Genomic DNA, 26,959 nt, shown 5'->3' with positions numbered 1-26,959 from the left:
TATTACATTTTACATAGTTGACACATGATTCCGGAGTTTAAACATTGAATCTCGGCTGTACGCCGTGATGTTTTGTATAATAAAAATGAACTACACACGTAAGAAGTGAAACTTCTTTATGACCTCATTTTCAAAAAATGACCTACTATATGCAACTTTACAGAAATGGGTTAAATTAGGTCAAGTTTAACAAAAGCCTTTTATCATCATAGACATGAATACAAATAATAAAATTATTTCATTTTACCTTATTACTACTAAGATTATTACAGAATGTCATTAATTGTAATAGAATTATTACTATCATTGTTATCGTTATCATATATTTTTTTTTATGGGCTTTGAATCTCTTCGAATCAACTGTGGAGGGACAAGAAAAATGTGACGGTATTTTTTCCTAACGCCGATAAAGAAGTGTCACTTCAATAATATATTGTTTATTTATAATGAAAGTTGATTCAGATTGATTTAAAAAAACCGAACTATCAGCCTTATAAACAATTTCTTTTTATAGGTGAGGGGGGTAGCAGACATCGTAGCCCATGGAGGAACATTTTAGTGGGTGAGTTGCCGACCTTTGAGAGAGGATACTCTTTTAAGCAATTGAAGATTGCAGCTCCCAGAGAAGACCCCACTCGATTCCACAGTTGGCTAGTCCGCTAAAGAAAATATCTTGTGGAAGAATTCCAGGTTGCAGACATGCAATTGTTATAATAATAAAAACAGTTAAGTTATTTATAATTGCTGTCAAAACGAATGCGTTAAATACTCTTCCAAGTTATAAAGACACCTCGCTTTTAAAATTTTGGTAAATTTGTCGATCCTTAAAACAGCTCCAAAGTTTTCTTTACGACTTGTAGGCACATGGTTTTGGACCCTTTAAGAAATTTAAAATATTATATGCATGTGAATGATATTGTCTCAGTTCCCGGTCCCAGTGAATTACATTAGGTTAGATTGTTTTATTCTAAGTAGCGTTTGTGATTCGATTAGGTTAGGTTAAAGCCAAAAACTTGCACCTTCTTTCATTACACAGATCATGATGTTGTTATTAATACATATGGGGTTGAAGAGCACGCGTCACTACATTATTGTATTGGTACACTATCCATTATCTATCGCCGAGCGTGGAAAGTATGTAGAAAAAAATGGAGATGTTTTGAGCCGTGATTCGACACATCATCGTGCCTTAGGGTAATTCATAAACTGTCTGCCTTATTTCACAATCCAATACAGCTTAAACATACCCTCGTCTCTGAATCCGAGGGTAAGAGTCGAGCCAGCGTTATATGTGTTTCCTGTGTGTGCTAACAACATATTGGATTTGATATACAATCGAGGATGGAATCGAGTAGATCCAGTTAAATATAAAAGAGAAATCAATGAACGAGAAGGAATGTCTAACCAGAGATTTAAACTCTTCTTTCGCAGTTAAAAAACACGATTTACTATGAAAGTTTTAGAACAATTAATTTAGATATAAAATTTTAAAATATGGATATTCAGACTTAGCTTGTGTTTCACAAACGTTTTCTTTTGGAATGAAGGAGAAATTGGATGCATATGGTATCTAGAAGGTAACCAAAATTTAAATTAAGTTAATGATTAAAATGACGTTTCACAATAGCTTTGGTACAAAATATTAGATTTCTGAATTATATATTAAAGGCTTCATTCAGAGCCTATATTAGCCATATATATATAAATTCAAACTCAAAATAACAATAACAAATTATTCATACAGGTAACCAAGTATACTTATGAACGTTAACAGAAAAGATGTGATATTGATTCTAAATTTATATCTACTACCAGTTACTACTAGTCAAAGAATCAAAGCAAGTAAGAAGAACTGACAAGAAACGCTCCGCCACTATCTTTAATCGCCAAATTTTGAGTCATAGAAATTGTTTGAACTGGAGCAAATCAATCCCAAGGATTAGGATTATTTGATAAATCGTGAAATTTATTAAAAAATTAACATTTATGTTGCAGCATGCGACTCTTATCCCTGAGGTCGTAGGTACTATCCCCGGCTGTGCACCAATGGATTTTCATTCTATGTGCACATTTAACATTAGCTCGAACGGTGAAGGAAAACATCTTGAGAAAACCGGCTTGTCTTAGACCCAAAAAGTCGACGGCGTGCGTCATGCACAGAAGGCTGATCTACTTGCCTATTCGATTAACAAATGATCATGAAACAGATACATAATCTGAGGCCCAGACCTAAAAAGGTTGTAGCGCCATTAATTTATTTTATTAACGTTTAACGAGAAGTTTGGAAGTCATCAAGGTACGCGCATGTATATAATCTTAAAATTAAAAGCATTTATCAAATTCCTTTGTTTTTTTAGTATTATGAGTCAAACGGGCAGGAGGGTCACCGGAGGTTTGGAGGTATATACATTTATGTTTATACAGTATAGTATTTTATCGACTATTATTAACTAAATACCATTGAGGTTGCATGGTCTCGCCCCGCGGCTCGCGCTGTCATCCTGCCGCCGACCTCGTCGTGACAACGTGCCTCCCTCATTGTTGAATATTTCCTCACCTAGGAAGCATAATATTTATCAAATAACTGTATATCCTGTATATAATCACACGTTAATCAACGTTACTTTCTCAACATTTTTTTATTTATTATTTAGTTTTTGAAGTGAAACTTCTTTATCGGCGTTGGAATAAAATTATCGTCACATTTTTCGGTTACGCGTCACATTTTTTGGTTATGTGCCATCTTTTTCTTGTTCTTCTCCCTACCACGGTTGATTCGAAGAGATTCGAAGCCATTAATAATATAAGTATATAATAACGGTAACAATGATAGTAATAATTCTATTACATTTAATGAAATTGTGTAATAATCTTAGTAATCAGGTAAAATTAAATAATTGTATTATTTGTATTCATGCCTATGATAATAAAAGCCTTTTGTTAAACTTTATCTAATTGAACTTTATTTAACCAATTTCTGTAAAGTTGCATATAGTTGATCATTTTTCGAAAATTAAGGTCATATAGACGTTTCAGTTCTTACGTGTGTACACCAGTATACGCACACATTTTTTTACAATATAGGTCTGTCTTCTATATAAGAAATTTTCTTTTTGAAACTTTCTACCTTTCTAACCTAAAACATTATAATGAGAAAATATTCCGTCATTCTCTTATAAGGTTGATCATGAGTCGAAAGACTGGTTGATTGAGACCTTTAGGGTAGAGGTCATTTACCTCAAGAGGTTGGAGGTTATTTATTAAACAACACAAAATGCATGTCCATAAAGGCCGCTTTGCAGACTCATTTAATAAAAATAGTTTCGTAGAACCCAGTTCATTTGTGGCAAGCCGTACTATTGTGTCTCTTTAATTAATGTAGGACAAATTAAAAATATTAGTAGAATATCTCCGCCTACAATAGGTACTGAATAAGTACGTACCTTTGGAGTTCCTATTGCGTCTATAGAAGCGGCGGTTAGTGCTTTCGATCGGAAATGGCGAGGCCTGTCGTTGTGGACTGTTGACGAAGCGGGGCTTTTCATCACCACCTTCAGACCCATAGATACGTCGTTGCTCGCCTGCAAAAAAGTGACTTTGTTATCTATGGATAACTAGTTGAAGCCTGCGAAAAGGGACGTTAAAGCGAACTTAAGTATATATTAATTTACACTGTTGGGTATCGTTAATCCTAACAATCACTTCACATAGACCCATTACAAAATTGACGGAAATTTCAATAGACTGAAAGGCAAATCATGCCGTATTGCTTTCCTTAATTAACTAATGCAACAATTATTTTTGATTCGTGTATTAAAAAAAAGGTTCATATAAATATGCATTACTAAATTGATTATGCATTAAATAATAAATAGTTGACAAGTGTAAACGGCATTAAAAGTCAGATTTTAGGTCTGGCTCTCAGATTTCTGTATGTGTTTCACGATTTGTCAATTTAATAGGCAAGTAGTTGATCCGCCTCTTGTGCTCGACATACGCGATCGCTTTTTGGGTCGCTTGCCTTCGACCTTTTTCCTCACGATGTTTTCCTTCACCGTTCGAGCGAATGTTAAATATTAGAAACTCTACCTACGACCTGAAGGATGAGAATCGCACGCTGAAATCATTAGGCCAGCACTGCTTTTAAACCTAACCCGTTCGCGCTAAATCGGTGTCAATCAAAGAAGGATGACAATTGTCGATATGACTTTGGGACACGAACCGGAGATGGCAGGTGGTGTCCCGGCGTAATGGCGCATGGGAGTTTTATTTTGACCGCTGTCGCGTGCGCACTAAATATATACCGCATACCGTATAGCATTTACTTTTTTTTGATTCATGATTGAAGGATCCAGTGTTTAGTGAGATACGCCACCGTTGATGGTAAGGTAGGTGTTTTTTATCGATTATTGGATTCCTTTTTTTTTAATATACTGACACGCGACAGCCGAACCAGCGCATATTTCACCGAGGGAAGGGAGCATCCTGGATATAGCTTCTGGATATAGGCCCACACATAACCCAAAACGATCTGTAGATCTAAAACATTCGCCTTGTATTCATTAATCCTTTGTATATTAAACAAAAGACGGTATAAATGTCTTGGTTCCTTTACAATAACTCTGTCATAACTTAGCCATTGTTTTTAAGAACAACTGACATTAATAATTCTTAACTAGAACTTAAGTGCGGATGTTGTGGTCAAACTGGCAGAGGGTACTCGCCTCGGGGTCTAGCCAGCTGTGTAAATAACTCATATTAAAACAGAACACACACTTTATGAAAATAAGGGGAGAGATTCATTAACAAGTACTGGATCCTGAGGCAGAATGAAGTCTAAGAAAAAAATATACGCCTCTTTTTATGACATTCTTAAGTAGTAATAGGTTGTGAAACACCAATGGCATTGGACAGACACGAAGAAGAGGAGACAAGTTCCAATTTATTCACTATTCTTTACAATTATTACTAATACGATTGAACTACACAATAATTCTATAGTTAAAATACAATTCATAAAATAATTGCCTATATGTTATAACTATCATAGACGTATCATAGATATATATATCATAGATCTGGGCCTCAGACATCTATATCTGTTCCGTGATAATTTCTAATTATTGTGGCACACTCCATCGACTTTTTTCGACACTCACAATGTTTTTCTTCCGTACAAGCGAGTATTAAATCCGCACAAACAGAAAGTCCATTGGTGCACAGCTGGGGATCAAACCTACGACTCCAGATATAAAAGTCACACGTCGAAGTCTATGTGCCTTCCACAACAAAAATCTGCTTAAAATATCCTTACCTTTCAGTAAATATAACAATGTATAAATGTTATTTTAAGTTAAACAGTGGGGATCTAACAAGTTTGAACTCACATCTAAAATTACTGTTTTAACAGGGCTTAAACGTAACATTAACTTAAGGTCTACAAATAGCCAAAGGCTACGCAAAACTAAGCACCTTGCTTTAGTTTACTCGGTGAATTGGAAACTCAATTAGTAGGTACAACGACGAGATAATCATGTCTTTAATTTTATTATATATGTGATATAAATCTTTATTTAATAATAACCAATGACGCAATCTGTTAATGATCAGTTGTTAATCTAAAAGGCAAGTGGTGGCCTCCTGTGCCAAACACAGCGGCGAATTGCAGGTCTAAGTTTCCTCACGATGTTTTCCTTCACCTTTAAGAATAACCAATGGCGCCAGGTTTCGATCTGGGCCTCAGATTTCTGCATCTGTTAATGATCAGTTGTTAATCTAAAAGGCAAGTGGTGGCCTCCTGTGCCAAACAGCGGCGAATTGCAGGTCTAAGTTTCCTCACGATGTTTTCCTTCACCTTTAAGAATAACCAATGGCGCCAGGTTTCGATCTGGGCCTCAGATTTCTGCATCTGTTCATGTCATGTGTCAATGTAAAGGTTAAATAGATGATAAGCCTTCTTTGTCTAAGACAGAGTAGACTTTTTAAATCTAAGCCGGTTTCCTCACGAAGTTTTCCTACACCGTTTGACAATAACCCATGGCACCAGGTTTCAGATCTGGGACTCAGATTTCCGCATCTGTTAATAATCATTATTCAATCTAAAAGGCAAGTAGATGATAAGTTTCTCGTACCTAAGACATCATCGATTTAGATCAAAGCCAGTATCCTCACGATGTTTACCTTTATCGTTTGAGCGAATGTTAAAGATGCACATAGGCAGAAAGTCCATTGGTAGCTAGGGATCGAACCTAAGACCTCAGGGGTGAGAATGGTAGGCTGAACACTGCTCCTATTTTAAGTTTACCTAAATACCGGGATATTAAAACGCCCCGTATTGTATCCATTATTAGTACCCAGTACTAATCTTTGGGTGCGGCGTTATAATAAGATCATGTCGTTAAATAAGATACCAACGGATACATGATATTGCCAGTATATCGGTTATCGAGGATTTCCATATACCAAGCGAAGCAAAAGCAATAAAATTCTCTTGTTATTATTAGCTTATTAACGGCTTATAGTTATTGTCTTTGTGGAAGAACTTTGTCTATATATATAGATTGCTATTTTTGTAAATGATAATTAATATATATTGTTTCAATAACTAAGAACGAGTTGACAAAACTTAAGGCAAAACGTAAAATACATTATTTGTTAATTTGAGTTTGAGTTAAGTCCTGCCAATATGGCTTTTGGTTGGAAGGGTGCATTTTCTGTAGTATATGTTATATTACAATTCTAGTTATCTGTGACCGCTTTCTGCTTCCACCATTTGTAAGTTATGAAACGCTCATTGTGAGGATATCATAACGCAATTCCAATTCCCTTTTTTTAATCACTCAATAACATACACACACACACACACACACTCAAAGACAGATATACGCACACACAGCCACTCCTATTCTTATTCAAATGTGACAAATATCAATTTTAAAATACCTGTATGAGTAAAACTATTCTTTAAAATGATGGAAAATTGACAAACTATTTTGTAATATAAAGTAACCTTTCTTTTATTATTATTATGTATCTATTAAATTTCACCACACTATATGTAATGCTATATCTACAGGCTATTCATATTTAAATGTGATACATATAAAGCTATATTAATAAATTGATTTATTATTATATACAAATTCTACAGTGGAGACAACAACCATTTTGTCAGAAATGGTTATCATTTTGTGTTCAAGTGAAAACTGAAAAGTAAGTAATAAGTATCATTGAAATAGCGATAATAAAAAGTTACAGACACATTTTATAAAACTTAACGAGGGAGAAAATGAGATAGGAAGCGTTTATTTATTTATTCATTTAGGAAGCAAAACAGAAAAGAAAATAAAACCTAAAAAAACACTATAGATATATCCACAAAAAAAATCACTGATAATACAAAGCAAAAAAAATACAAAACATGACAAATTATAAAAGCTTTTTTATTCATTAATTTTATCAAAAGTAATAATTGATATTAAAATTACATTCGTGTCATTATCGTGAAAACAATTTTTTAATGTTTCACTTCGACCACGTCTGAATTGCACACATGTTTTTGTAAAATTATAATTAAGCTATTCAATACTTCAAACCAGTTGTTTCTTACAGGTAAAATACTTTATTGTAAAATTTTGTATTTGCCTTTACACAAAAAACATCTCCTGCAAAGTAGATCATTACTATTGCTGTATCGTATTATTTTTTCATTGTCGATTTATCATTGATTAGGTTGAGATCAGATATTTCATCTTATGCCTACTCGAGCGCGCAGACAGGTTTATTATTTAATATTCATGAGATATCCCGATTCCAGCCTTATTTATTAGATTTTAAGAGTCATATTTCCACGTTTATATGCCGATGTTCCTTCCCCTCGGCAAACAAGGGAAGATTGAATATGAAAATTTAATCGATTAATTCATTCGATCACTTATACATCTTTTTATTATTTATCGATTCGCGTTCCACAACAATGAGTAAGAAATGGGTCATTTATAGGTAAATATTTTAATTTTTACTTTTGTTTACATGTTCTGTGGGTTATATAGTAATTATGTGAAATTAAAATAAGTTTTATTTTTGTACGATTGTTATCTCAATAACGGTCTGATTTAAAAAATCTTTCAAAATAAATGTCCAGTCGACCGATTAAAATAGATTTATGTATTTATATTCAAAACACTAAAAGTTTATAAGAATGCGTCTGTATGATTCGAAATTTTACTTTGCATGGTTACAATCATCAAGCAAATTGATAAATTTTCGTAATTTAGTTTAGAGAAGCATTGGCAATATACAACTGGTCAGTTTTGTAGAAATAATACTTAATTTTTATTAAAACTACATAATGTTTTATGCGTAAATTTTCTTTTTTCTCTTTGTTTTGTTAGTTATTAGTTGGCTTTATTATTTTTTTTTTATTAAGTTATTATTGTTTTCACAGCGTTTTCAGTTTATTATTATTATTTAATTCGTGTGCAACATAAATAATTCGAAATTCAAATCCATTTCGGTCAAGTCACATCCTACCAATAATTTATATTCACTTCAACTGTAACTTACTTACACACATTACATAAATTCAGCTTAATGTTCTTGGTAAATAAGAAATATATGCATTGTATATTTATTAAAAGCAGCGCAGAACTCACAAGTTTATTCAACGTTTATGGAAATTCTCTTACACAGTAACAAGTTGTTTTAACATTAAATACTAGTAATGGTTGCGAAAGGAATACTTAAATAAGCAGTAAGCATACTCAACGTGCGGCGCTTTAATAAACAGAAACGTTTGTAGGAAAGAAAATTTATTCAAAGGAAAATTATACCTACAGTGATGAGCCGAATTAAATTTTCAAATACAATCATATTATTTACCCTAGAGAGAACCTAAGCGGTGTATAGTAGGAGCTTTCATTAATAATTTTATTTTGGTTGAATTCGTACAACAGAGCCTGAAAGAGTGTTACATAATCCAATAATTTTAACAACGTGACTTTAAGATCCTGCCTTCAATCATGGCTGTGTTTTATAGACGGCATAAATTTGATAACTAACGAAATACATAAAATATTAATCAAAAAACGAAAGATAACTATAAAATATTTGTTTAATGAAATAAGGTACATTTGTTGTTTTGAAATATTTTCTATGTAAAGTTATATATATACTATATACTTTCTATGTATATATATACATAGAAAGATATATATATATATCGTCAAACAAGACTAATCAGATCTTATCAAAAATAAAATATCAAAGATTCAATCACTGTCCAGGATGCGTGATCACAGCAGGTAGTTTAATGTTATCAAAAAATATCAAAGATTCAAATGTAGCCAGGTTTGCAACGCCATTGGGTTATCAGTATTAAACATTCTTATTATTTTATTGTCAAGTACCGGACCCGAAGGAAGTTGTCCTGCATGATATTTTAAGCTATTAATAGCAAAGTATGAAAATACAGAGAGCAGCGCCATCTACCGGGATGATTTGAGAATCTAAAGCATCCATGGTGCCACCCAAACGCAAAAAAAAACATTCAAGTCCAGCCGTTTAAGAGGATGGTACAGGACGATACACACGTACAGTATAATTATATATATATATATATGAAAGCTATCCTATATTTTAAGTTAAATCAATCTGCACACGGTGTGCAAACTTGATTGAAATCGGTTTAGTACTTTAGGAGTCCATAGCGGACAAACAACGTGACGCGTAATTTATATATATTAAGATAGTCAGGAAGACGTTTTAAAAACTTACTGACTGAAGGGACTGTAAAACGATTCGTATTTTTACATTATCGTTACATTAGTCAATGTAACAACATATATAGAAATAAATATATAATAATACATTTATGTTATTCTAATATATAATAGAATAAGATTAGTGACCAATGTGGTTGACATCATTTTGGTTTCGTTGTTATTTTCATCACCGTATATTATGGGCGAGTGTTTGTTTTTGTATAATATGATAATGGAGTTTAGAGTTGCGAATAAAACAGCCCGGATAAATATTTAATTAAAATACATACAAAACAATAAAAAACAAATAGAGGTTAATTTTTATTCATGGCAACTCTAACAATATTACTGACGATTGATATTACGCATTGAGTGTTGCCAGATTAATTTAATTATTATCAGAATAATTTATCATATGATACCTAATTATGAATGATGATATTGTATTCACCTAATTGTTTATGATAGGAGCTAATTATGTTATTATATTAAAGCATTTTACGTCGACAATCCTCTAATGAGGCATTTGTTAGGAATATTGATATTTTAAAAATAAGGGGTTTAGAGTCTTCACTACGCAGTCGTGCATTATTTAAAACATTATTAGCTAAACGTTCATTTTAACTGTCATAAATTGTGTTAACTGTGAAACACTAAATGTATTAAAATTAATTGTAACTGTAATGTAAGCACTGCATACAAATATTTGTCATACCGTCATAAAATGTTTAGTTTTTCTTTAATTCACTTCTACCCTTCCGTACTTAAGTAAAAACTGTCCTTTAAATTAGATTGCAATGCGCAAAAGCCAAAATTTCTACGAAATTGCGTGATAGCAACACTTAATTTACAAGGCCCATTAAATTTGAACTATTTTGAGGCTCACAGTGGAATTTAAATATCCAGAGATAAGAAGCTCACGCGAGTGCTACGCCACAACGTCAGCTACATAACACTTAAGAGTTGAGCTTTTCATACATATCGTTATTGTAACTTTAAGGGGAGCTTTTGAACCAAAAATGTACAAAGCACAATATTTATGAAATATTATCTTATATATTAGTGATTAAATGCAATCTGCAACACTGGCAGGTTTACGGGTGCGTTTCCAGCCTTTGAGAAACGTTAATTCCGCTGTCTAGATTTGCAAAACTATGCGTATCCATTGGATTTTTTAACTCACCTACTGTCTGACTCTGATTACAAGTTTGTTATATTTATTTTTAGAGAATAAACAAAACAAGAAATGTTGACATTCGTAAAAAACTAAACTTACAGATGCTTCTACCTCTAAGGCTTATATGGAAATGGGCAGATCATATTGCTAGAGCGCGGTATAAAGGATAGACTAGAAATACTGGAAAGAGATGTATAGGATGACAAAACAAAAGATGGACAGATGACAAATTTGAAAAATTCATTTTTTTTTAATTCAGTAACAAGTTACATTGTTAGAGCAGATATTGGAGCCCCTAAACTAAGTCTAGGAGACCTGGTACATAAGTGTATTCCACTCATCCAACGGTTTAATGAAATTGTAACTTAACAATCGTAACCTCATGGCCCGATAACACCGACCATGAACTGTGCATCGCGAGTTTACACATATCGTAATAAATAAATAAATATATTCTTACGCGAAATTAAAGACAACAATCGAAATTTAAATAAAACACTTTTTTATTTTAATAATTATAAGTTTAAAATAATACGTTAAATCCGTTAAAAAAGTGTTATATGTGTAAAAGTTATGTTAAAGACAATACTATGAACAATCGAAATCTTTCGAACAATAACAAAAGTGACATCCTCTTTGCTAGATAAGATGTGGGGTGTGTATGTGTATCAACGTAAAAAAAACGTTCCTACTATTGACAGAGTATCTCCAATTTAAATAGTGCAATCGTGCAATGGCCGTGCAAAGTGCAGATTAGTCACGGTACCCATCAATTACTCGTAATCCCGGACACGTGCGCACGGCTCTTTGCAAATCTACGGAGATAATGAAATTTTCCTACCACTGCTAAGGCCAGTTGAATGGAACTATTATAAATAGCATAGCTTTAATTTTCTCTTTCAATGTTTATCTTTGAAGTTTATATGGACACAAATCGTTTGTTTTGCATATAAACGTTAATAAGAGCACTGAAGTAACGAGTAAAATGAGTTAATGACGAATATTAACCAAGCAAGAACTGTTTATTACTTATTTTGTTAACAGATGGCGATGTCGGCTTGATAACACGTGATATCAATGCTATTTTATAGTTTTACTAGCGGACAGACGTTGTCCTGTCTTAACTACATATATTATTGATTACAAATTACAAATATAATAACTCTGATCAAAGCATTTGTTTTATACAATATTCATGTTTCTTACATCCTCTTTGACGATATTTGCATCACGCATTCTGGCGTGTTATTTCAAACGCAAAAAGGTTACATCAAAAAAGTTTGAATAGTAAAAGCGCATTGCACTGAAAGAAAAGTGTTATCGTAACAAAAGTCAGGATTACTTAATATGGTGGTTAAGTATTCTTATATTTTCCAATTTTCCGCTCACTTTTCTTATTTTTTTCTTTCAAAAGATCCTTCTCCTTATAATAACAAATACAACAAAAAAATAATTAGCGTAATCGGTCCAGCCGTTCACCCGCTAGCTGTGACCAAGGGAAATAGGTATTCATTTTTATATACATAGTTTAGGATCATAAACTGGCAAAAATCTTCCTTGGTAGAGTTAAAAACCGCCATCAAAGCAAACTCCAAACTTCTTTCTCGGCTCACTCCGGTGAGCATACGTCCTGCCTTTCAGGAGCAATTGAAACCACCTCCCTCTTACGAGCGAGGACGGCCAAAGCCAGGTCCATGTCTCATCATGCCAGGAGACGTGGGTAAACCCATTGCGAGCTTAACTGTCAATGCCCTTCAGAAATATCAATTTTAAAAAAGTAATAATATTAAAAATGAAATCTACGTTTCCATTACTTCCACAGTTTCTACTTTCTGATTAAATAACATAACTGTATGTAACAATTATAAAAATAAATAAATCAATGGCGCTACAACCTTTTTAGGTCTTGGCCTCAGATTTCTGTATCTGTTTCATGATCATTTGTTAAACTAATAGGCAAGTAGGTGATCAGCCTTCTGTGCCTGACGCTCGCTGTTGACTTTTTGGGTCTAAGACAAGGTGGTTTCCTAACGATGCTTTCCTTCACCTTTCAAGCTAATGTTATGCGCACATAGAAAGAAAATCCATTGGTGCACAGCCGGGGATCGAACCTACGACCTCAGGGATGAGAGTCGCATGCTGAAGCCACTAGGCCAACACTGCTCACAATTACATTAGATTTACATTAAAATTTACATTTAGACGCTGGAACGTATGATTTTGTATATTGACGATATGTTAATTTACCTTTAACCGTCAGTCTGATCAACTGATTTTAATCTCAATTCAAATATTGCTCAGCAATTTTAGTGTAAACAGCACACAGCAGCACAGTGTAACAGTACACAGCGTGTAAATCTCAACCCTCAGGTCCTGCATTCGAGTCAACGGATTGTTTATAGACGTAATCAACACTTACGAAAAAAAATCACTGGTTGTATTAATAAAGCTATTCCGATCTTCCCCAAGGACATTGTCATTAGTGACAGTTAAGTAAAAGAAAACAAAACTGTAATTTGAGTTGCAACACATAAGACATTTTCGACTGTATTTTTTGCTGTCTATTCAATTAACAAAAAACCCAACCTTTTCCAAACGCATATTTTCTGTCATTTTTTGTATATTCTTAATTCAAATATATACTTTGAGATATGTTAAGCTGCGGGCTAATTTCGATAGCAGAATGGTTAAATTTTGAATAAGTTTATTTGTAGGCGCGATATCGTTTCTCAACACAAGTCAGGAAATCTAATATAACATTCGGATTCCCTTGAGTAACGGAATAACCAATTAGATACTCCAACAATTTACGCGTTTACATTATTTTTGCTATGTCCAATTCGCACAATATTTTACATAGAACAGCAGAAGTTGGCTTAGAGGTTAGAGTGTGCGCCTCTCACTTTGTAGTCTTGTATGTGTGTGTGTGAATCACGTCTGTAGACCAATGGACTTTTAATTCAATTGTGCATTTTACACTCGCTCGTATGATGAATACAAACATTGGGAGAAAAACCAAAAATCGTCAGGGGTCTGAGTCCAAGCGTCAGGCACAGAATGCCGTAAAAATTATGAATGACCCAGATATGCCTCAATTTATTTTTATTTATTTAATTAAACTCCGATACATTACAAATTACATATAACATAACATAAATTATTAAAGATGCAACGAGCAGCTTTATCGCTAACAGCGATCTCTTCCAGGCAACCATAGTAAGGAAAAAGACTAAGGAAAATACATTTCTACGTATAAGCTGTAGGTCTAAATCATGACGTACGAGTCAATGACTTAACTAATTAATATTAATTTAATTAAGAGTATTGTGTTACACGATGTGCTCCTTTCGAAATCTAAATGTAATAGAAAAATAATGTAGCGTATGAAAAACTTACGCGCTTCGTTGGAACTACACAGCAAACACGCATTACTCGAATAGGATACAAAAATATTTCACAAATTGTATGGAAATTCGATCTGACCTAGATGTATAATACACGTAAAATTTAACTATGCCTTCTGAACTTTAGTTATGTAATAAATGCGGGTTTATTCGCGTTAAGTTGAAAAGACAATTAAATATTATATTTAAGTTTAATTAAAAAAAATATAGTCAAAGGGGCAAACGGGCTGGAGGCTCACAATACCAGAGGGCTCGCAAGTGCGTTGCCGGTCTTCTAAGAATTGGTACGCTCCTTTCTTGGAGGATCTGAAGTCGAATTGGTTCGGAAATACTTCAGTGGGCCGCTAGTTCCACATATTGGTGGGACGCGGCAAAAACTGCCGCAAAAAACGGTTGTGGAACGACGGACGTCGCGGATGGAATTTCGTATTCTGCCTCGATGATGAAACTCAGCTGCAGATCCATCCGAACAACTCCTCTGAACACTCTCCATGGTAAATGCGGTCGAAGATGCAGAATGTGTCCGTTGCCCAATTACAAAATCACGTTAAAAAATTACCATAATTGTTTTATGAAATTACAAAGAGCATTACCTTTTAGGCATTTTGTTCGCATGATTGTATAAACTAAGACAATTACGACTTCAACAAACAAATTATGTAGGCCAACTCGTAATGTAAGAGTTAACAAAACGTGTTGTTTTTCTTTAGCTTTTGATGACATTTAATAGTGTTATCTGCCCTGAAGCATCCAAACTAAGTTAAAAATCGGTTCACTTAACGAATTATTTCCTTTTTTATTATATATTATTATTATTTATATATAAAACAGGACAAATTCGTCATACAGAGGCACCTTTGACTTTCACCAGTATAATACTCGAAACAGAACTAATCGAAGCGTAAGACCAACCAGGCTTCAAAGGATAAACAACTTGTATGGAAATTGTATTAGTTTTTATTTAACTTTTATTTTTAATTAACTGTCTAGAGATTCAATTAACTCTCTGATTTAACTAGTTTACTGCGACATATACAAAATATTGTAAAACTATTTTATAAGAGTAAGTATGAAGTGCTTGCCCATTGTTCTCAATATGAAGGTGCCTTTTTTGCCTTAAGAGATATTTTTAAGTTGAAATTTTGCCTTTAAAAAGTGCCTTTTTAAACAGGCCTAAATGAAATAAATGATTTGACTTCACTTGACTTCAACATCCTAGCAGGAACGTTATAAAATCCCCTACACAGCTATGGTCAAGTCGAGAAAACATTACCTAGCCTTATCTTTTAATCAGCCGCGACCAGTCGCTTCCAGCTTCCTTTGTCTTATGACCCTTGTGCAGGAACAAAACAGAGCGACTTCAATCGTTTATAGAGAAAACGGCCCTAAGGCGGCAAGCGGCCCTACGCCCTTTGTTTTCCCAGCTCGACGGTGACCAGCTGAGAATTCCCGCAATAAGTAAAGGATAATTAATTTCTCTGAATTTCTGTTTGAGTTAGTTTGGGATAAGCGCGTTGATATAACCATTTTATATTGAAGGTCAAACGGTTGACTTCTAACAAAATAGCGTATATTCTAGTATTATAATAAGGATTACATTAAGTATATGTATTGTATTTAATATTCATGACCTCCAACGGAGTGAAGGCCTCCTCCAAATTCTTCCATTTGTCTCGCATTTTCTATATTAATGTACATTATACAATATATATGAATGTATACTAAATTACATGTATTTATTAACACGGCCTTGTTTTAACATAATTCGAAATTTCCAGAACTTTCCACCAGTACTTACTTTTAATAGCGCCGTTTTTATGCAATTTGGATAAGTCAACACCTGTCGCATTGATATCGCAATCATTATGCTCATGAAACAAACTCGAAATTGCAGTCCGAATCGCAATTGCTATCGGTATCAGGAGTTAATATGTCTATAATACTATAAAGCATATAATATTTGTAAATGACAAATGTTTTATTTAAAGACCAGATTGCGATATTTTTCATATAGATTATTTGAGGGCTAAAATGTTCTGACTTTGTGTTCTCGTGGCGTGCCACACCGCAGGAATTTCTAAATCTTATAAGATAATGGATCGTTTCAAAAGAAAAGAACCTTCCGGGCTTGGAACTTTTGAATTCCTGACTCGTAATTAATAAAATTACTTTTGGGAGCTTTTCTCGACTTCAAAGTATTTTAGCATAAAAGAAAATGTTAAGTAGATGAATTATTTTTGAATGATAAAAAGAACAATTTTAGATATTTATTCTCTTAGGTTTTTGGGACTTTTTAATTTCTTTTTTTGTGTCCCATTGTGGGGCATTAATCTGTGTGTCATTGATTTTTTAAAGTAGTCTAGCTATACGGAAATGTTTTTTATAGCTATTCTAGTAGTTTTAATCCGTTGCAGAAGAGAACTTATGTAAATCTTTTAAGACATATCAATCAAACATCTCGATCAAGGATTTTATAATCCTCACGGAGAAAAATCCTATAGTACTCAGCTAACAACACTCTTACATCTCAAAATTCGGTTTTACAAAGAGTTTCAGTCAGTCAAGTCAGTTTTTTTGAGAAAACGCGCTGTTTAGCTTGAAGGGCTTTTACAACTCAGCTCGGGCTGTTTTGGCGTCTCCTACGAGACTCGGACCTGGGCTTGGGCCGTCGCAGTGTCAATTGCCTGAAGAGCACGACGTTAGCTCACTGGAGTGGGCGAAGTACGCAGTAATGGTCCAGGCCTTCCCCCGTGAAGGCGATTGGTTACCTTAATCTGATTTAGACTCTTTGGCTTTTAATTTGTAATCGTGATTGGATCATTTGGATCCTTTAGGAAATATTGATTATCTGAAGGGGTAATAATTGATGCTTTTACGCACCAACGGGTAAGGATGATCGTAACTTATTATTTATTATAACTGGTCTGGCCATAAATACTGTTACGTAAAAACTTTTTAATTATTTTGAATTTGAAACATGTGTATTATTTTAAAAACTTCTTTTAATTTTGCGCCATTTCACGTAGTTTTTCAATTTCATTATCGAATCACAATATGGAATGTGTTAAAGAAAATAGGATTGCGGTGATCGCCTTGCACAAAGTGGGTATGAAGCCGTCGGTCATATTCCAGACACTTCAAAAACTTGGTATGAGCCGTATGTTCGTATACTATTAACACCTTGTGACGCGCTACACAGATGAAAATCACAGAAATATACTTTTTACCGATAATAAAAGTTCACGATTGATGAACACAATAAGCAAAACGGTAAAGTGTACGCTCACTCTGAACAAGCTGCTTAAGCGATCGGAAAGGTACAACGTGGTCATCACTCTGCGTCAGTAATGGTTTGGTGGGCATGTCTTAATCAAGTAGTCACAAAACTACATTTGAGTGAAAACTTCAGCCTAAGTGTATCAAGATACATACACCGTGGGCTTTCCAGGACGATTGTGCACCTGGTCACAAGGCACGAACGACCCAAGCCTGACTTGAAACCAAAGTTCCTGACTTTATAAGAGCTAAAGACTAGCCCTCATCTAGGTCAGACCTCAACCCTTTAGACTTCAAATTATGGTGAGTTTTGGCCTGCTCTAAATGAGATGGCGACTTTGAGTCTGTCTGTCTGTCTCTTGGAAACAGTACGTAAATCCATATATTCGTTTTTCGTGGCCAAACAAATGAAAGACCTGTATAAAATGTGGTAATTTTTTGGTAAAACTATTATAAATATGTATTATGTTACTTCATTTTAAATTAAGCATTTTTTAATTTATCAGAACAGAAAGATGAAATAGGTAATACATTTATAAATGTCAACACTTATTGACATTTACGAATGTATTATGTTAGCGCGTTTAAGTAAAATATTATCGACATATTGCGCCATCTATTGGTAGGAGCCGAAGTATTATAATTTGGGCATTAATATCCAAAAATTAAATAAATGTTATACGCAGTCTGTGGTTTTCTGAAATCTCTGAAAACAAATCTACCTAAGAATGGAAAACGCATTTCGCCTATAACAATCGTTGCAATTGATCTTCAAGATTTATGGGATTCCATTCAATGTTATACTCGAATATCTTTTTTCTTGAAAGAAAAAGCTTTTGTTTGAGATACCATGATTCTAATGAGCACTTATTATAAGAGCTTTATATAACAAGCAACGAGAGAGACTTATTAGAAAAACTTTAATGAACATTTTATATTTCAAATAAGAAATATTAAATATTAGGTCCTTACATATGAAATTGGCGTATTTCGTACTGGCCACTTTAATCACGATGTTCTCCTCTTTGGTAAGGAATTCCAAATTCAAATTTGTACAGCTATTTACTCTTGCTTCGATGACCATCATTCATTTGTTTTTTTTTCTGTTTGCGTCACTCATTTTACAAAATGGAAAACTTAAAGTATCGCATTATTTACGAGTACGAGTTCCGCCGTGGCACTAGTGCTGCGGAAACGACTCGAAGGGTGAATGATGTGTATGGCGGTCATGTTGCAAAAGAAAACACAGTTCGTTTTTGGTTCCAACGTTTTCGTTCTGGAAATTTCAACCTGCAGAACTAGCCCCGTGGACGGCCTGAGACCCAAGTTGATAATTAAGTATTGAAGGCTATTGTGGAAGCGGATCCATAACAAACCACGTCCGAGTTAGCTGCAGGCTGCGGTGTTAGTGATAAAACTGTTTTAATTCACTTGAAGCAAATTGGGAAGATTAAAAAGCTTGAAAGGTGGGTACCTCACGAATTGACTGAAGCAAACCGGCAAACGCGCGTCGACTGCTGCCTTACATTACTGAACCGGCACAATAATGAAGGTTTTTAAGCCGAATCATTACCTGTGATGAAAAATGGATTCTTTACGATAATCGAAAGCGCTCAGCATAATGGTTGGATCCTGACCAGCCAGCCAAATCCTGCCCCAAGCGAAAATTAACCCCATAAAAGTTACTTGTAAGCGTTTGGTGGACTGGTGCCGGTATTGTTCATTGCATTTTTCTCAAATCTGGCCAGACTATTACGGCTGATGCCTATTGTCAGCAATTGCAAACCATGATGGAAAAGCTAGCGGCTAAACAACCTAGGCTGGTCAATCGCTCCACGCCACTGCTACTTCACGACAACGCTAGACCACACACTGCACAACAGACGGCTACCAAATTAGAAGAGCTTCAATTGGAATGTCTAAGACATCTTCCGTACTCCCCGGACGTTGCTCCAACAGATTACCATTTTTTTCGAAATTTAACTCTGATGGGGCAGTCCAAATCGCCATCACAGATTTTATTGATTTCCGTCCGACTGTTTTTTTAGTAAAAGGATCAATGAACTACCTATGAGATGGCAAAAGTGCATAGAAATCAATGGTTCATACTTTGATTAATTAAATATATTACATTAAAAAATATTCGACTTTTTGTTCCTCCCATACAAAACGCCAATTTCATATGTAAGGACCTAATATATTACTCTTAAGCTACTAAATTATATTTCACTAACTGATATAGCTGATTCGAGGGATTATATTTAAATATTGGATTCTTATTAGTATAATTAATAATAAAAATATTATTCAAAACCCTGTCTCGGCTTCGTTTCTTCTTCATTCTGTCAATAACTGACATTTATATGAAAGAACTGACATTTATATCAAAGAACTGACAGTTATATTAAATGAGAGTTATGTAAAATAACTTACACTTATATAAAGCAACTGAGAGTTATGTAAAATAAATATTGTCGTTAAGTTTTCTTAAAGGTTCTATGTTCTAGTTCCTTAATTTTTCATAAGAATCTTCTGCTAAAATTAGCAAAATTGTTCCATGAGATCTCGCGTGATGCAATGACTAAGGGATAGAGAGAAAATATTTAGTTTATATTTACAGATGCATATTTTATGTACATACTAATTTATCATTATCTGCGATGCGTTGATTGACCGAAGATTCGCAGCTCTAATGGGGCTTGCGACGGACATAATAATGGAATCTTAAAGCAGTAATTGTTACCAAGAGGTCACTTAGAGCCCTAATATATTAAGTAAATGTCCAATTATATTAGTGAAAGGTCGGTGGCTTATCACCAAGTACAGTCGAGTACAGCCCGCATAGATCGAGGCCATTGACACAATACTGATTTTGTTTGTGAATACCCCTATTTAATTAATTGAAGTCTGATAAACTGGATTTTATTGGACTTTGCTTAACGGACTTTTATAGCAATATCGTTCGTATTAACTGATATCTTTAGAAATACGTTTTTATGAATTGAATTGTTATGAAATATTTGTCTATAGATATTATACTATATACTGTCTAAAGATATAGCATATAACATTAGCAATTCTTCTCTGCATCTTTTACCGCATTTACCATAGAGGGATACCACCCGTATGACCTCGACGGCCGTCGTTCCACAACTAAGCGTTTCTTAAGGCAGTTTTAGCCGCGCACCACCACTATGTGGAGCCATCTGCCCACAAAAATAGTATTTCCGAATCAATTGGACGTATGGTCCTTCCTTCCTAAAAGGCCGGAAACGCTCTTGTACGCCCTGGTGAGTGTGCCCTTAACATAGGTTGAGCACTCTGTACTATAAGTAAAAGACCTGAGCCAAGTATGCTTAGCAGTATTAAAGTATAAATAACAAGATTGACTGAGGAAGATGAATTTGTTTATAAGTGTTCTTAAACAGAAACTATAAAGTGATATAATAAATTGAATTATTTAAATAATAAGTAGAAGTATCATTTATTGAAGTGACACTCTCGGCGTTGTAAAAAAAACCGTCATATTTTTCGATTACTCATCACATTTTTCCGTTACGTGCCATCTTTTTCTTGTCCCTACTACGGTTGATTCGAAGCGAAGCGATTAATATCAAAAATTACGAAACTTACGAAATTACAAAAATAACTATAACAATGATAGTAATAATTCTATTACAATTAATGAAATTCTGTAATAATGAAATAATTGTATTGATAATAAAAGCCTTTTGTTAAACTTTATCTAATTTAACTATATTTAACCAATTTCTGTGACGTTGCATATAGCAGACCATTTAAAAAAAATAAGGTCATAAAGAAGTTTCACTTCTTACGTGTGTACACGCATACAGTTTTTTATATATTTATGTATGTATTCTGAATAAAACCGTTGAATGCAACTTTTTTTATTTGTTTATTTATAAATAAACAACCCAGACCAACAGGTTACCCTTAATTGACAAGAATGCACAACAAAATTTACACACGACACATAAAACAAACATTGATTCGGAAAAACAAAATTACATAATAAAAATATACACATAATTTATTAACTAACTCCTGTAAGCACTAACAAATAATAGAGCATTTGTCAGTTCACTCGGCGGACAATAAAGGTCCGTTAGCTTATGTAACTCGTTAACTAAAGTTGTACACCGAATCTACTAAAATAAATATAAAATCCTCGCCATCCAACGTACCCATCAGGCACATTGATGCAACGATACTGTAGTCTCAATTACTATCCTTGAAATGTAACAATTTTATTAAGTACATCACATCACAACTTGTGTTCGTTTGCCAGCGAAATAATAACTGTTTCGAATGGCCTGGAGTGACTTACTTTTTTGTATTAATTGTATGTTTTTCTACTCTTTAGATTATTAGTTATTTAAAATTTGAATGAAATCGCTTGCCGTCCTAGTAACTTACATAACCATATGTATACGTAAAGAAGTATAACAAATAAATACACTTTATAAATACCTGTAATAATTTGCTGACCCATAACTGGACTTATTAAAAATCACTATCAGTAAAACCTTGTTTCATTTTATGCATAAAGCTTTTAGTGTGGGTTTTGTTACACATTGTCATATTCCCGTCCCTCCCTATCATTTCATTATTCAGAACCGGGACACATCATGACTTTATAATGTATCAATATTGCCGATAAAGCGCTCCACCTGCCGGCGTTCTCAGCCACCAGACAGGTTACCAACATTTATAATAATCACGTGTCGCTCAGCATATGGCCTATTAAGAGACATATATCTTGGTATATGGCAGTATAGTTATTTAGTATCGGCCTCCGTAACTTGTAAGGTTGAATTGTCAGCTTGATTTTTGGCTAGAAATTATTTATTTATTAAAGTCAACTAGAAGTCAGCTATCTTTTCTAAAACACATGACAATTTTAATAAACAAATGTTACAAAAAACTAGAAATCATTAAAATATACACTTCCAATTTTAGCATATGCAAAACACACAAGTTAAACAGCGGAAGCACTTAACAATGTTTTTTCTAATTGATAGTACATGCTGATTCCCGCAAACATAAAGATTAAAATAACATAACAGCCGAGGGACGAACGCAAGGCCCTTGAGGTAATGACCTCCCCCTTAACCTCTAGACTAACACTTCTAAAAATTACTAATTATGTATGCCTTTTAATCTTTAAATATCTATTTAAAAATAAAAGCGTATATTAAACGCAGTGGAAGCCAATATTTTTATAAAATCTAATATTTTCCTAGATATGGAGCCGCCTTAATCTAATAAACCGTCTATTTTGATTCCAGAAAGGTAATATCACCTCCCTCGCTTTCGAAAAACAATAACTGGGAAACATTCTCCTTATACAAAAGAGTCCCTCAATGAAGTTGCACGTCGAAGAATTTCCATGCAATAACGGTAAGGATTCTTGTGGAGCATGCTTCGTGATATTGCGTTAGGCCTTCTAATAACAACGGTACGGGAGGAAAATGTAATGGAGACTTATATTATTTCGATTATTGTGAGTGTTTTTAAGGGATTTTCTTTCTTTAACAACACATCTAATAATTCTAAGAAGTGTATTTAGACCATAACTTTTGACAACAATTAAAATTAGCTGTTCTCATGGCTATTTTTATAATGTTTTTATTTATAAACAATCAATCTAAATGTACTATTTTCTTTGAAATTAATCGATTTATAATTGTTATTAAAAGTTACGCACTAGCAAGCTTTCACTTACGTTTATATTCCAGCTCATTAGCCGCGATTAAACTATATGATCGACTTCAATGTGTATTTTTGTGGCAAATATATTATTTAACTTCAAAAAGACTACTGAATATGTATTTGCTGGTAGCTGCTTAAGAGTTAACTTTTTAAAAGGCAACTCGTTTATATTATCCTCCTTTAATGAAAAGATAATTCTAATGCTAAATTCAGATGTGAAGTGCATTAATATAATTATTTCTAATACACCGTACAAACAAATGAACACATATAGTCCAAATATCATGTATTTGTATAATATACCCATTATGTAATATTAAAACATTCGATACGGACTATGATGATACGAGATCGGGCATTGTTATGCATTTTTTCCAGAAATATTTCAGGCAAAAAACCTCATTAAAAAAACGCATTTATTGCAGTATTGGTCTAATTTCATGAGCATGCGACTCTCAGCTCAGATTCGATTTTGTTCGAAAATATCGTGAGTATGCCAGCTCATACTGTAGACCTAATAGATCTACGGCGCGTGTCTAGCAGGACTGATCATCTATGAGAAATAAAAGTATAAAAATAAATTGATAAAAAACCAGTATCAATTGTATTATTATATAAGCCTTAAAGACATTTTCTAAAATTCGTGATAGTTGTACCGGACTACTGTGTAGCTCTGATAGCCTACGCCGTAGACTCCTCTGCCCATTAATAAACATCACTTGCCAACTTTCAGTATCATAGCTAAAAGATAGTTTGAAAAAAAATTCTTATGAATGTCACACTTTACGTTCGATCTAATATACTCACTCAGTTGTTTTTTTACTTGTCAAGATTGCTAAGAACTCTGCTAAAAGTCATTTTACAGTGAAGCTTGTCTTAGAAATTAAGACATAATAATCAAGGAAAAATAATATTAGTAAACTAACCCAATATTGTACAAAGTGGAGAGTTTTACAGCAATGGAAATGTTGAAGGCCTCTTTTTAAGTGCCTATATTAATAAATGGCATTTAAAAAGAGGAGTGTCGGCCTAGTGGCTTCAGCATGCGACTTTCATCCCAGAGGTCGTAGGCTCGAACCCCGGCTGAGCACCACTGGACTTTCTTTATATGTGCGCATTTAACAATCGCACGAACGAAAAAGAGAGTGAGGAAACCGACTTGCCTTAGACTCAAACATTCAACACGTGGCAATGAAATAGATAGAGGATTTAAGCTCCTGATTTTTTTTTAAAGTAATAAACTGAATAGAGATATGCAACGCCTAAAACACTCTATCAATGTTTATTTCGCTTAAACGGGAACTTAATTAATAGGAATCCATTAGCAGATGATTAGTTGATCGGGATAACGGAACGTGCCAGACATACCGAATACTGAATATGAAAACACGTTATGGCATCTAGTGGTGCATATAAAGCTCAAATATGACCAGACTAATCACATTAGGGGCCACCGCCAAAGGTAATGCCTATCACCTAAAAGCAACGTTTGAATTTATGGACTTGTAATCATGTCATAATGTTTATACTTGGCAATGTTAAGTGTATTGAAATGGAAACAGAACATCATAGTGATATAAGCAAAAGAATTCAAAGATGTTATCTCTTAGGTATATTTACTAATAGCTAAAGTAGGTTAGATTAACAAAAAAGTGTAACTTGTGTCATTATATGTAATGATTTATCTACCGTATATTTTGCAAGCTATTATTCTAAAATATATGACAATGTTAAAAAATACTAGTATCAATGCGGATTAGGTATCAGACAGGTACCTAACAATGCCTTTTTAAAACTGTTCAGCCCCCTACCGAATATACCAAGCTCTGGATAAGTATTATTCTGTTAAAATCGTGAAGAATTCCGATGATAGGTGCCGGAACTCCTAGGTTGGTTTTTGAAAGATGGCAACCGACAATTAAAATTCAAATGTAGTTTTACAGAGATTGTTTCTTAAGTATAGATATATTTATGCTGAATTACAAATTGCCTTTAAACCTAGTTTCAAAGAGACAGTGCCTTAGTTAGCATTACACAAGATGATAACTGAAGCTGAAGTTTCAACAAAGTTTTCCTCATAAGCTCACCGCAGCGCGCCCCTATCAATTGCCCAGCCCCTGCCCCCCGCCCCATCCCTCAATGTTCCTCTAATGATGCCACTTGTTAGGGCTCAACGCGGACCTTCGACCGTGTCACCCGATGAATAACAAATTTTGGACTGATCCTACGCTTTAGTTGGCTGCAATCGCTTTAATACAGACGGGTGACGTACAATAACCTGTATATGCGTGTGATGCAAGGTTTTGCATAAGTAAAGAGTTTTAATACTATAAGTTCGATTGAAAATTCGAAACGAAAGAAAATTCTCTTTTTCATGGATGATTCTATTTATCTGTCAAATGGTCGTTGTCTTAAACGCTGTGTTAAAAAAAGACGACTGACGAAGATTTAATTAACAATTGACTATTACGTTTAGTTAAATGTGAGTTACGTTACAATATAAATTAATTGCATTATTTATGTTACTAAATTAGATGTAATTTTTATAAAAGGATTCTTCGGGGAATTAGACGACGTCATCACCATAGATCCGCTCAGACATAATATGAAAGCCTTATGTGATCATGAAGTTGCAGTTCCACTTAGGTAGATGATCAGCTTTCTGTGTCTGACACAAACGAGGTTCATCATCACCTACCGAGCCATTAAATACGCATACAGAAAGAAATCATCACTTGGTCACAACTAGTGTTTAAACTGACGACCTGAGATCTGAATGCGTTGCCGGCTTGTTAAGAATTGGTACGCTCTTTTCCTTTAGGATCCTAAGTTGAATTAGTACGGAAATACTTCAGTGGGCAGCTGGTTCCAGATATTTGTGGTGCGCGGTAGTGAGACCCCTATTTGTACGTAACGCCAAGCTACACGGAAAGTGACGATTATTCTTCTCGTACAACGGTAGTTAAGTTATAGTAAGTCTTAAATAGAATTTATTACGTCAAGTATCATAAATATGGCAAAGGGAAGCTGCCCATGACACAGGGAATCCTAGTGGCCAGTGAACTTTTGTCTTTTAACTGTACATCTTTTTTATTATGTATAATTAAGTTTTTCTTCTTTTGCCATGCTTCGTCTTTAATCTAGCTTGAATAAAAATGTATTCTTACTGTCGAATTGTTGCGTAGCCTGAGCCAGAAGAGAAGCAAACACCCGATCATCAATCTGCTTCTGCGGACGGTCATCGTCACTGCTGCTATATCTGTCGCCACTCCATTCGAGCGAGCGCTGACGGCGTACGCTTCCCGAATTTGCGACTCCATTCGGGAACCCGCCTGACAGCCCGCTCAGCGAACCAGCCTTTGACCGCCGACCAGACCGCTCCATGCTTGATGTTTAAAACATCATGCTATTCTGTGGACGAAAATCTTACATTATTATTGGTTTCAATCGTTTTTAATCATACATCATCGTATATTATACAATATAAACACACCTTTTAATGTTATTTATTTATTCGCACTTCGTTGCAATAATATACGAAATCATACAATAAAAAGCAATAAAAGCAATTTACATAAGTTATTAGGCAATGGGCGGCCTTATCGCTA

At 34.2% G+C, this 26,959-nt stretch overlaps 1 protein-coding gene across 1 annotated transcript in view; it reads right to left on the bottom strand.

Moving 5' to 3' along the window:
* LOC123715069 overlaps positions 1-26,738 on the bottom strand; it is a gene marked incomplete at its 5' end in the record, with an annotated part of 147,059 nt that extends 120,321 nt beyond the window's left edge. Inside the window, 3 exons of the mRNA XM_045669886.1 lie at positions 2,459-2,557; positions 3,444-3,581; positions 26,519-26,738. Coding sequence (XP_045525842.1) covers positions 2,459-2,557; positions 3,444-3,581; positions 26,519-26,738 — 457 coding nt within the window. The remainder of the gene's footprint in view (positions 1-2,458; positions 2,558-3,443; positions 3,582-26,518) is intronic.
* Between the last annotated feature and the right edge of the window lie 221 nt (positions 26,739-26,959).

Source organism: Pieris brassicae, chromosome 10 (assembly GCF_905147105.1).
Source record: "Pieris brassicae chromosome 10, ilPieBrab1.1, whole genome shotgun sequence".
NCBI classification, from domain to species: domain Eukaryota; kingdom Metazoa; phylum Arthropoda; class Insecta; order Lepidoptera; family Pieridae; genus Pieris; species Pieris brassicae.
The sequence above is the reverse complement of the archived record's forward strand: the minus strand, read 5'-3'. Positions and strand labels throughout refer to the sequence as shown.